At 42.9% G+C, this 12,690-nt stretch overlaps 1 protein-coding gene across 3 annotated transcripts in view; it reads right to left on the bottom strand.

The window, feature by feature from the left end:
- The window catches only part of DNAAF6 (dynein axonemal assembly factor 6), a 43,936-nt gene that overhangs the window by 26,185 nt on the left and 5,061 nt on the right, over nucleotides 1-12,690 (bottom strand). For 2 of the 3 annotated variants that reach the window (XM_085851855.1, XM_085851857.1), the window contains exon 2: nucleotides 2,783-2,852. In XM_085851855.1, the coding sequence (XP_085707981.1) occupies nucleotides 2,783-2,852 (70 nt within the window). The remainder of the gene's footprint in view (nucleotides 1-2,782; nucleotides 2,853-12,690) is intronic. The other variant, XM_085851856.1, reaches the window with a different exon arrangement.

The following is a 12,690-nucleotide window of genomic DNA, read 5'->3' as shown; positions in this document are numbered from 1 at the left end:
CGAAGATCTAGAAGATGATTGAAGCAATGACAATTATAAATGTTTAATCAGTAACATTGACACTCCTGATTCATACATGTAGCATTTTCATACCTTTGAAAAAAAATTATCCATTTTCTAATTGTACAACCGCCCAAATAAATTTATATTGAATTACATGCTCCATATTATTTCTGTTAAATAGGTGACCAGGGTTGCGTCAGGAAGGGCATCCGGCGTAAAACATGTGCCAAATCACTATGTGGATCATGCGGATGATCCGCTGTGGCGACCCCTAACGGGAGCAGCCGAAAGAAGAAGAAGAAGATTATTTCTGTTAAATGTTTTGGAGGATTGGCAAAAAGTGTTCGAATCATAAATATGTTGTTATTATTGGAATCCTCCTGTGCCAAAACATATAATTAGACACCAGAAACATCTTCTTATGTCTATTGGTTCAAAAGTAATGGCATTTTACATTGAAAACCCCTGAAATCAGGTGGCCATCTTGAATTTTTTCCAATATTTAGAGTATTTCTAATTCTCTTAGTTTGCTTCTAATGAATCTTTGTCCCTTTTATATGAGTTTAGATAAAATAAAATAAATATTGTATGACATTTGAATGAATAGTTATGGTTAATTTGCAATATTATTTTTAAAAGAAGATTTTCGGCAGTGGCCATTTTGAAATTCAAAATGGAGGCCCTAAATGTTAATGGAAAAGCTGGCACTTTTTTTTTTTTCGAAACCAGTGAAGTTTCTAGATGTGTTTAGACATGGGTGCGACGAATCTACCCCAAAAAATGAGAAATCCAGAAAATGTTACATAAGCCCACGGACTACATTCAGACACGTGTGGAGATAACCACCATTTGGATACATGTGGAGATAACCACCATTTGGATATGTGTGGAGATAACCACCATTTGGATATGTGTGGGGATAACCACCATTCAGACACGTGTGGAGATAACCACCATTCAGACACGTGTGGAGATAACCACCATTCAGACACATGTGGAGATAACCACCATTTGGATACGTGTGGAGATAACCACCATTTGGATATGTGTGGAGATAACCACCATTCGGTTCCATGTGGAGACAACCACCATCCAGATACATGTGGAGGTAAACACCATTTGGATATGTGCGGAGATAATCACCGTCCGGATACATGTGGAGATAACCACCATTTGGATATGTGTGGAGATAACCACCATTCGGATACATGTGGAGATAAACACCGTTTGGATATGTGCGGAGATAATCACCGTCCGGATACATGTGGAGATTACCACCATTGCAAGGCCGAATTAGGTTGTGTTTGCTTGGGCAAAACCACCATCCAGATATGCTCGGAAACAGAGAGAGAGGGAAAGGGGGGGGGAGAGTAATTGGGGTGGGAGAGAGAGAGAGGGGGTGGGGGGGAGAGACAGAGAGAGTGTGAGAGAGGAAAAGTAGAGATATGAGAAGGAGAGGGGGGAGGGGAGGATTCCAGCAGATGTGATGTTCAGTTTAACGGCATACACATTGATGAATCACCCTGCCTGTGAAAAACCGGGATGACAGTTTATAGTCGGGTCAGGATTCGAACCCAGGCTACACAGCTTAGAGCGAGTGTGCATAACTCTCGGTTATCTTGCCACGATGTTAACGCAATGTTTCATTGGTTTTTTTTTATTTGTATTTGTCTCTGTCTAAGTGGTGAGTCATATAATGAAAGAATATCGCACAAAAAGGGGAAATTGCACATTTTCAGCAAGCCAGCCATCGCCCAATACACTGCAGAACAAAGCAGGGCCAATGCAGGTGAGTGCCTCCTAATCATTGTTCAAGTCGATCGACACACATTAGTCAGTGACAGTGCAAATATTGTAGAGTGCTCACCAAGTGGGTTAAGCACTCCAACAAAATGGTTGATAAGGAATGGCTTGATTGGCAAGCGGTAACAATCTCCGATCCGTCATATTAAACACACACCCTCCCGGAGATGCCCAGAATATAAAAAAATGTCCAAATTGGTTAAATGAACACTTTTGTAGAAGTTGGAACTGCTGCTAAGTTCAAATCTCTAGTTTAAATGTTGTAATTCGGCTTAGTTTAAGAGATTCTCGAGGTTATGGCATGTGTGAAAATGAAATAAAGCTAGAATGCTGGCATCTCCGGGCGTTTATAAGCATTGCAATGTTCCCAGCGATTCTAAGCTATGAACAGGCATCCGATAATATGAGTGAGGAAAGTGAAAAAAATACTTTATCGTTAAGAAATCGTTGTGACTATTCCAAGTTAAGGTGTGATTGAGCAGGTCAAAAAACATGGCCACTTCAGACCCCAGCGAGGTAACCCAGGATACACCTCAAGATCCTAGAGAGCGAGTTGGCCAAGGATCACCTGATAAAGGATATAATTAAATAAGACCATGAAATTATCTTCAAAAGGGGTGTTTTAATTAACCCAAATACCCAATTTTCACTCTTGCACTTCCTTGGATTTCCCTTTGTATGCATGCAAAGTTTCAGGGGCAAGGTCTCATGGTTTTGGAGTTATGGAAGACACACACACACACACACACACACACACACACACACACACACACACACACACACACACACACACACACACACACACACACACACACACACACACACACACACACACACACACACACACACACACACACACACACTTATTAGTGTAGATTGTGGAATTGAGTATCAGATGAAGTATCAGTTGCAATTTTCATTGTTAAAGTTAGAAAGTCTGTATCAAAGAAAATTTAATAGCTGGATGGCACCATACCTCCGCTTTGCTGCTTCATCATTGTTCCAATGTGTGCAGGATTAAGTGTTGCAGTCTCAGGTGAGGGCTGCTTTAAAACAGCCAAACCAGCAGCAGGCAAAGACATTTGCAAGCAGTAAAGGAAGATAGAATTGAAGAAGAAATGTTGAAAATGCACAAAACATACCTTTTGCATTTTTGTTTACATACATGAGCGAGGCTCATGTAAGCATTAATATCACGAAAGATGGAGGGGTTTTATACTGACAATAGGGGGGTGGGAAAAAGATGAACACTGTATACAGACCTGCAGAGTAAGGGGGTGGCAGAAGAGGAACAGGTTGGATTAGCAAGGAATTGCATGAGTGAGGATGAAGACTATATAAAATTTTGGAATCCTGCTACTACATAGAAAATTGGACTGGTGGAGAGAAAGAATAACACAGACAGGAGAAAAAGAGGCATAGGTGTGCAGAATGATTGTACCTGGGAAGGATAATATGGAGGAGTATAAGAAGGAATTCAAGCATAATGGAAAAAGGTGGGGAGGGGGGGAGGTGGGGGTGGAAGAGGGTCGAAATGGTTGATACACTGAAGAAAGATAAAGCAGCTGACCTGTTTGTAATGTCATGTGAGATCACAAGACTTTGAGCCTCATTGCACGTGATGCCAATGATGTGCTGAACTTTGCTTTCCACCTTGTGTTAAAAGAGATGGGACACTGGGGCACCAGAATAGAGGTATTGTCAGTAGCCTCTGAGTTGTCTGACCTTGGTTAGAATCCCGACCCAACTATAAATTGCCATCCTGGTGTTTCACATGCAGGGTGAGGCATTGATGTTTGAGACGTACCTTGGATGGACCCTAAACCAGAGGACCTGTAATATAATCTGTCAGCGTTGGCCATTGGAAGATATTAAAGATCCCATGGTGTCTTTCACGAAGAGGTGGCGAGTTATCACCGGCACCCTGAACAAGTTACAAATTATTGCCATTTTAAGTTGAACCTCAGGCCGAGCTATCCGGTAGGATGGTTGGTTGGTTGGCTGGTGAAAGAGTTGGCCCAAAAACGTTCCTCAACCAACCCCACAACGTGGGAATAAGTGGTGGTGGCCGTCAAAGAAAAAGTAAAATATATGTATGTGTATATATATATATATATATATATATATATATATATATATATATATATATATATATATATATATATTTATATATATATATATATATACATACAGCTCTGGAAAAAAATAAGAGACCACTCCAAAAACAAGCTCGAATGAGCTAAGATCCTCGTCCTCTTCATGATGACGTCATAAAAACGAATATGACGTCATTGTGATGTATCAGGTTTGCGATAAATTCTCTGTGCTAATGCCCAGCTTGATTCCCGCAAACAAAATTCAAACAGCTTGCCCAGTTTCGAAGATAATGGTATAGCCGATTTCCATTAGCGGCAATATTATGACGTCAACCTTTTTTCTAGGAAGAATTTCCAAAATCGGAGATGGTTACTGCCTGCGTGCGGGCTTTCTGCATATACATGGCAAGTTTCACGAAGATCCGATGAAAACTCGGGGTTGTGAAACAAAAAATGTCAAAATATAGGAATGACGTCATAAAAATTGATATGACGTCATAGTGATATATCATATGTGCGGTAATTCATCTCTGTTAATGCCCTGTTCGATTCCCACAAACAGATTTCAAAAAGCTTGCCTCGTTTCGGAGATAATTTTTTTGGCGATTTCCATTAGCGGAGAAATTTTGACGTCATAACTTTTTTTCTAGGAGGAATTTTCAAAATCGGAGATGGTTACTGTCTGCGCAGGATATTTTCACATATATATGCCAAGTTTGAGGAAGTTTCGATGAAAACTGTAGGCTGTGAAACAAACTAGTTTCGGAGATAATGGTATAGGCGATTTCCATTAGCGGCGATATTATGACATTAACTTTTTTTCTCGGAGGAATTTTCAAAATCGGAGAACGTTACTGTCTATGCAGGGTATTTTTTACATATATACGCCAAGTTTCACGAAGATCCGATGAAAACTCTGGGTTGTAAAACAAAAAATATCAAAAAATAGGAATGGCGTCATAAAAATTGATATGACGTCATAGTGATACATCATATGTGCGGTAATTCATCTCTGTTAATGCCCTGTTCGATTCCCACAAACAGATTTCAAAAAGCTTGCCTCGTTTCGGAGATAATTTTTTAGGCGATTTCCATTAGCGGAGAAATTTTGACGTCATAACTTTTTTTCTAGGAGGAATTTTCAAAATCGGAGATGGTTACTGTCTGCGCAGGATATTTTCACATATATATGCCAAGTTTCAGGAAGTTTCGATGAAAACTGTAGGCTGTGAAACAAACTAGTTTCGGAGATAATGGTATAGGCGATTTCCATTAGCGACGATATTATGACATTAACTTTTTTCTAGGAATAATTTCCAAAATCGGAGATGGTTACTGCCTGCATGTGGGCTTTCTGCATATACATGGCAAGTTTCACGAAGATCCGATGAAAACTCTGGGTTGTGAAACAAAAAATGACAAAAAATAGGAATGACGTCATAAAAATTGATATGACGTCATATTGATATATCATATTTGCGGTCATTCATCTCTGCTAATGCCCTGTTCGATTCCCGCAAACAGAATTCAAAAAGCTTGCCTAGTTTCGGAGAAAGATTTTAAGGCGATTTCCATTAGCGGAGATATTTTGACGTCATAACTTTTTTTCTCGGAGGAATTTTCAAAATCGGAGAACGTTACTGTCTATGCAGGGTATTTTTACATATATACGCCAAGTTTCAGGAAGTTTCGATGAAAACTGTAGGCTGTGAAACAAAAAAGTCCACAAGAACAACAATATGAGTAAAACTTCGAGATCCTCCATGAGGATCTAAAAAAGTCCACAAGAACAACAACGTGAGTAAGACTTAGAGATCCTCCACGAGGATCTAAAAATTTTAATCAGCATCTCCACATGTATGGCAGCCATTCCATTCCAGTGTCTGTTGAATTCCAACACAGGCACACCTCATTCTACTTAGTGAGGTACTGATTAGGTGATCACCTGAACCGAATCTTATTTAACAAGGAAAAGTACAAAAAAAACACTGCTGTGGTCATCACTATCCTCTTACAATAGGACCAGCTGGATGGAAAAAACAGTGCTAGTAGTCCCTCCAAAGTAATTGGAATAAAATAAAAACTATTGATCATGCCAAAAGAGTTGAAAAGAAAAGTTTTGAGTGAGGAAAAGAAGGGTTCAATTCTGGCTTTACTGGCAGAGAGATACAGTGAGCATCACGTTGCTTCCATCCTTCAAATTTCAAAGACGGCGGTTCATAAGAACAAGGTCAAGCAGCAGACATTGGGGACAACAAAGCCACAGATTGGCAGAGGGCGAAAACGACTTTCCACTGATGGGGATGACTGCCAACTCATTCGAATGTCACTCAACAACCGTAAGATGACATCAAGTGACCTACAAAAATAATGGCAAACGGCAGCTGGGGTGAACTGCATGGCAAGATCGGTTCGAAACAGGCTCCTTGGGGCAGGGCTGAAGTCGTGAAAAGCTAGAAAAAGGCCCTTCATGAATGAGAAGCAAAGAAGAGCCAGGCCGAGGTTTGCAAAAGACCATAAGGATTGGACCATAGAGGAATGGAGTACGGTCATCTTCTCTGATGAGTCCAATTTTCAGCTTTGCCCAACACCTGGTCGTCTAATGGTTAGACGGAGACCTGGAGAGGCCTACAAGCCACAGTGTCTCGCACCCACTGTGAAATTTGGTGGAGGATCGGTGATGATCTGGGGTGCTTCAGCAAGGCTGGAATCAGGCAGATTTGTCTTTGTGAAGGACTCATGAATCAAGCCACATTCAAGATTGTCCTGGAAGAACACTTGCTTCCTTCTGCACTGACAATGTTCCCAAACTCTGAGGATTGGTTTTTCCAGCAGGACAATGCTTCATGCCACAAAGCCAGGTCAATCAAGGTGTGGATGGAGGACCATCAGATCAAGACCCTGTCATGGCCAGCCAAATCTCCAGACCTGAACCCCATTGAAAACCTCTGGAATGTGATCAAGAGGAAGATGGATGGTCACAAGCCATCAAATAAAGCTGAGCTGCTTGAAATTTTGTGCCAGGAGTGGCATAAAGTCACCCAACAGCAATGTGAAAGACTGGTGGAGAGCATGCCAAGACGCATGAAAGCTGTGATTGAAAATCAGGGTTATTCCACAAAATATTGATTTCTGAACTCTTCCTAAGTTAAAGCATTAGTATTGTGTTGTTTAAAAATGAATATGAACTTGTTTTGTTTGTGTTATTTGAGGCCTGAAAACACTGAATCTTTGTTGTTATTTTGACCAGTTGTCATTTTCTGCAAATAAATGCTCTAAATGACAATATTTTTATTCGGAATTTGGGAGAAATGTTGTCAGTAGTTTATAGAATAAAACAAAAATGTTCATTTTACTGAAACACGTACCTATATATAGTAAAACCAGAAAACTGAAAATTTTGCAGTGGTCTCTTAATTTATTCCAGAGCTGTATATACATCTTTCCAACCACTGACTGACTGATATTAAAGATCGGTACCTTCTGAGTGATGTCGAAAGCTGAAATTTTGCGTGCTGACGGACATCGAAGCCGATAGACCGGGAAAACGCACAGAACCATCGGAAAATATCCTTAAATGAAAATATAAACACATGAAAATAAATAAATGAAAAAAATCAACAAGAAAAAGATGTCGTGGAGAGCATGATACTTGAAAAATTCACCACACTCTCCAAAGGTTGCCATGTATACATCAAATTGTCCATTTCATTAAGATTAAAATTGAAAATCTTCATCAAAGCTCAGGTTATTCGGATGAAAATTGACGATTTTTCAGATGAAATTTGATAATTTTAGAAGTTTGACCTTGAGTTGACCTTTAACCTTTTGACCTAAAAATAGTTGCTCTCCCAATTCAATGATGATACAAATCCTGTTCAACTTTCAAGTTAATAGGATGTAAATTGATGATTTTTCAGTTGAAAATTGATGATTTTAAAGGTTTGACTGCAAGATGACCTTTCACCTTTGACCTCAAAATCAATGGGCTTCTCAGTTGAGACTACCTCTACAACTCCGTAAAGTTACATGATGATCAGTTTTGAATTGTGACCTGTAGGTGATTGACAAACAGACAGCCAAACAGACAAATAGATCGAATAACAAAATGAACTGACCAATATCCTTGTAAAATCATCGATTTTTTAAGTAATAAATGAAAAAAAAATGCATATGAGCAACCCGAGACAATGGGGAAGACAACCGTTTTTTTTTTAACTTTTTTTTTTAATGGTGGTCCATGACGGTTCCTGATAGCTCCTGATGGTTGGTGACGGTTCCTTACAGCTCCTGACCATTAGTAACGGCTCCTTACAGCTGCCCGTTGGTTACATTTCCTGAGATCTTCTAATGGTTGGACCGTTCTTGCTGGTTCTGCTCGTACCTGGCTCTTGGTGTACCTGATTCCTGGGGGTGACGACATGATTTTGATTGGTGTTCGAGCCCGTTTGTGGGTGGGTGCAAGGCAGGGTGCTGGCAACGGACCAAGGCATGCTCACACATTTTGGGACATTTTATTAGACGCACAACGACTTCTGCCTTAGTAAGCAGAAACCGGATTTCTTTCTCCCCTGAATGATCTGCTGGGTATCCATGACTAGTGTTTAATTGTTAAGTAAGGCATAGTGATAAGCATCTGCTCTTTGTCTATTTTTCTATAACTGTTCGTTGAATTCATTCTTTGTTCGAGGTTATTTTGTTGATTGATTTGAATTCTTCAATTTATACCACAAGGAAATAAAAAGTTCTTCAGTTTTTTTTTTTATTACAGCACGTGCGCTGTATACAATTGCACCGAGTTTGAAATGTCCCCGGTGTCCCCCCCACTCCTCCCCCCACGTGCCTCAAGTGAGCCAATGACGGCCGTCCGATAGATGGCAGTGCGTAACCCAGACGGAAATGGCGACAATTGATGGAAATACCCGAGTATTTCAATGGAAATTTGTGAAACTAATGTGTTATATATGTGAAAACCATTGAATTTATTGCTTGACGGAAAAAAACCAAGAAACGCTCCCCTCTCATGTACGAACGAACGAAAGACGTCATTTCCGCCCACAATGGCATTTCGCGCCGGACGCCAAAAGCTAAGTTCTTCTTATTTTACATCATTCTTTTGCGGCCCCCTGCCACGCTGTATCGAACGATTTCATTCCTTCTGTTATATATAAAGATGCTGATCACAATAATAACAAGATTTTTACATTTCAAATATTAAGTACGCTTTTTAATTGTTTTTCAACTGAAAAATTATAAATTGCATATTTTAACATAAGTGTACTCATTTGCTTCACCACACGCGCTGTATTGAAGGATTTCACTTGTTTTTCTTAATAATAAATTCCTTGTTGTCATTTCAACCTGTCCGTGCTTGTCCTTTCCTTCTAATGATCCAGCATTGCCCGAACCTAGATAGACTGGGAGGTAATTCCCAAACTACTTAACCTTTCAGAGTCGGCGTGCACCAGTGGTAAACGCTCGGCTGCCTTACTTAAAATTGAATCAAGATAAGATTGGTGCATCGTTGAGGGTGCGTTCCCGGGTCAGGAGACCACGTGACCTCTCGTTAAATGGAAAATTAGACAGTGGACACTGGAACTCGTGGGGTAGTCCCAGGTCCAGTTATTCTGAGGAGAAGTGAGGATTAACCTCCTCAGAACACACTCGGTACCCATGGATGTAACTCTATATATATATATATATATATATATATATATATATATATATATATATATATATATATATATATATATATATATATATATATATATATATACATATACACACACACCTGAGCGAGTGCTTTATGCTCCTTCACCCTGAGCGAGTGGTCTGTGCTCCATCACCCTGAGAGAGTGGTCCATGCTCCGTCATCCTGAGCGAGTGGTCCATGCTCCATCACCCTGAGCGAGTGGTCCATGTTCCGTCACCCTGAGCGAGTGGTCCATGTTCCGTCACCCTGAGCGAGTGGTCCGTCACCCTGAGCGAGTGGTCCATGCTCCGTCACCCTGAGCGAGTGGTCCATGCTCCGTCACCCTGAGCGAGTGGTCCGTGTTCCGTCACCCTGAGCGAGTGGTCTGTCACCCTGAGCGAGTGGTCCGTCACCCTGAGCGAGTGGTCCGTCACCCTGAGCGAGTGGTCCGTCACCCTGAGCGAGTGGTCCGTCACCCTGAGCGAGTGGTCCGTCACCCTGAGCAAGTGCTCCGCGCTTCATAACCCTGATGGAGTTGTGAAATAACTCCCGATTTCCAAGCTGCCTGCCGTATTAACATGTTTTATAAATTACCGAGCCAAATTTTTTTTTCCACCCGTTATACGCAGCTCTTTTTAAGATTAATATTTGTGAACATATCCCTGAAACGTCTATATAAATGTAACATTGTTTTTCGGTGAAAGCTACTCAAGATTTTTGGGTTGTATAGTATACAGTACGTACTGTAGTCGGTAATCACACTGATTACAACATGTTGATTCCTGAAAAATTGCCGATATCGGCCAAGCACGTGTGTGTGTGTGCGTGTGCGTGTGCGTGTGCATGTGCGTGTGTGTTGTCATAACATATTCTCTCTGTTAACTCCCTTACCTCCATCCCTCTCTCTCTTTGTCCCATCCTTGCTCCACCCCCTCCCAATATAGTGCAGCACCCTCCTCCCACACCTCTCTCACTTTCCCCTCCCTCCTGTCTCACTCTCTGGAAATATCTGGGCGATGGTTATGTCCAGACAGGAATTTGTCTCCGAACATGTCCGGGGGGTATTTATGTCCGGACAACGTTTGTCTCCAGACGTATCCGGGCATTGTTTATCTCTGAACGTGTCCGGGCGATGTTTGCCTCCGATCGCATCTGGGCGGTGTTTGTCTACGGACAGGAGTTTGTCTCTGGACGTGTCTGAGCAGTGTTTGTGTCCAGATGGCTTGGCTCCAGATGCGTCCAGCGGGTTTTGTCTCCAGACGTGTCCGGGAGGTGTTTGTCTCCGGGTCGTGTTTATAGTATGACCGGTAGAAAATGGATTTCAGACATTATTTTGTTTCCATCTTCACTGTTTTTCAATGTGGAATCATTTTGCTGAAACAGGATGAATAATAATTAATGAACGCCCCACCACACATCTGCCTTCCCTTCCTCTCACCTCACACTGTCTTCCCTTCCCCCACCCCTCCTCACTCCCCTTCCCTCCCCTCCACCTCTTCACTCTCCCCCCTCTCCCCCCCCCCCCCTTTAGTATTTCTGTCAGCGACCGGATGGGTGGTTTTTGCTTGCGCGCGTGTGTGTGTGTGTGTGTGTGTGTGTGTGTGTGTGTGTGTGTGTGTGTGTGTGTGTGTGTGTGTGTGTGTGTGTGTGTGTGTGTGTATATATATATATATATATATATATATATAGTTCCGAATTCTGGCCCGCCAGGCGTGCGAGCGATTGCGTAACTCCAATCGCAACCACGTCGCCCACCGGACGGCCAATTCAGTCGTGACACTCCTGGAACTACCGCCAGGAGCCAGTCACAGGTGGGGGTTTAACCTCACCACGATCGTGCCAATTGCCCACCCGCGCAGGATAGGGTTGCTCGCCAAATTCGATCTACCTAAGTACCTGCGCGAGTGGTCGACCGGGCGATCGTACCTCGCCGCAGGCCGACTCCGGACACGAACCGCTTAAGCGGTCCGTTCCGTGCTACAGTGATAACTGAGCGGTGTTCGGCCTTGACGGTTCCGATTAATTACCGGGCATTTTAAACCCACTACGAACCCCTTACGTGATGCAAGATGGAGGGTCAATAAAAAAGGAAAAAGAGACGAAGCAGAGCGGGAACAGTTCAACAAGCAAGCATTTTTATTCACACACACACACACACACACAGACAAGCACGTATCCACAGCCATACAGTCAAAATGTACATATAAAGCAAAGAAAGAGTTAAAACCGAATACGCGTACACACGGCAACACTTAAAACAATACTACTTGACGGACGGCGCCAACACACATTTACACAAAAGCAAAGGAAAAAGGAAAAGAAGTCGCGACTTCCCTTTCCGTGGCCGGTGAGTCCCTCTCCCACTACCGTCAGCATGGTTGCGCCTGGCCCCGACCTCTCTCGCAGCCAGCGAACCCTCTCCGGCACTCCTCGTCCGGATGCGCAGGTCCACCTCACGACCGGCGCTACCGCATCTCCCGTCCGTGCCTCCGTTCACAGGTCGCTCGCCAAGCCGCAAGCGCAAGACCTCTTCCCCTGACAAGACAAGCAGACAGGAAGCCTCGAAGAACCAAACTCTCGAACCAACTCGACCAACCGAAAACCAACTCTCCTCAAGATCCGTCCTGTCCGCCTTTTGTAGCGCGGGGCTCCGCCCTTCGCTCCGCCCCGGTTTCGGCTCCACCCTCCTTCGAGAAGGTTCCCGAAAAGGGGCGTTCCCTCACCCCGACCACCTCACGCTGGTCATCCACCAATCGACGGCGAGTTGCCCTTCCCCCTTCCTTCACACCAAGCGCGGGGAAATTTAAACAGGAGAAACAGGCGGGAAAAGCCCACGAGCATCGTTGTTGGTTTTTGTTTGTCCCTCCGCAGAGATCATCACCGCACGGGGCCTACTGTATGGCGAGTGGCAAAGATGTGGTAGCGTAGATGGTGGAGGTGGCGTGGTTGTCGTGTGGTTGGCGCTGTGGTGGGGATGGCGTGGTTGTTGAGATGCTGTTTGTTTGAAATAAAAGACAGAACAGAAAAATGGATAACTCAAAGCGTCGCAGCCCGGATGGATCACATAAATTCCCTCTATACACCGGGTTTGGGCTA

This window comes from Eptatretus burgeri, chromosome 13 (assembly GCF_056783735.1).
Source record: "Eptatretus burgeri isolate ZD-2024b chromosome 13, Ebu_testis_v1, whole genome shotgun sequence".
Lineage (NCBI taxonomy): Eukaryota > Metazoa > Chordata > Myxini > Myxiniformes > Myxinidae > Eptatretus > Eptatretus burgeri.
The sequence above is the reverse complement of the archived record's forward strand: the minus strand, read 5'-3'. Positions and strand labels throughout refer to the sequence as shown.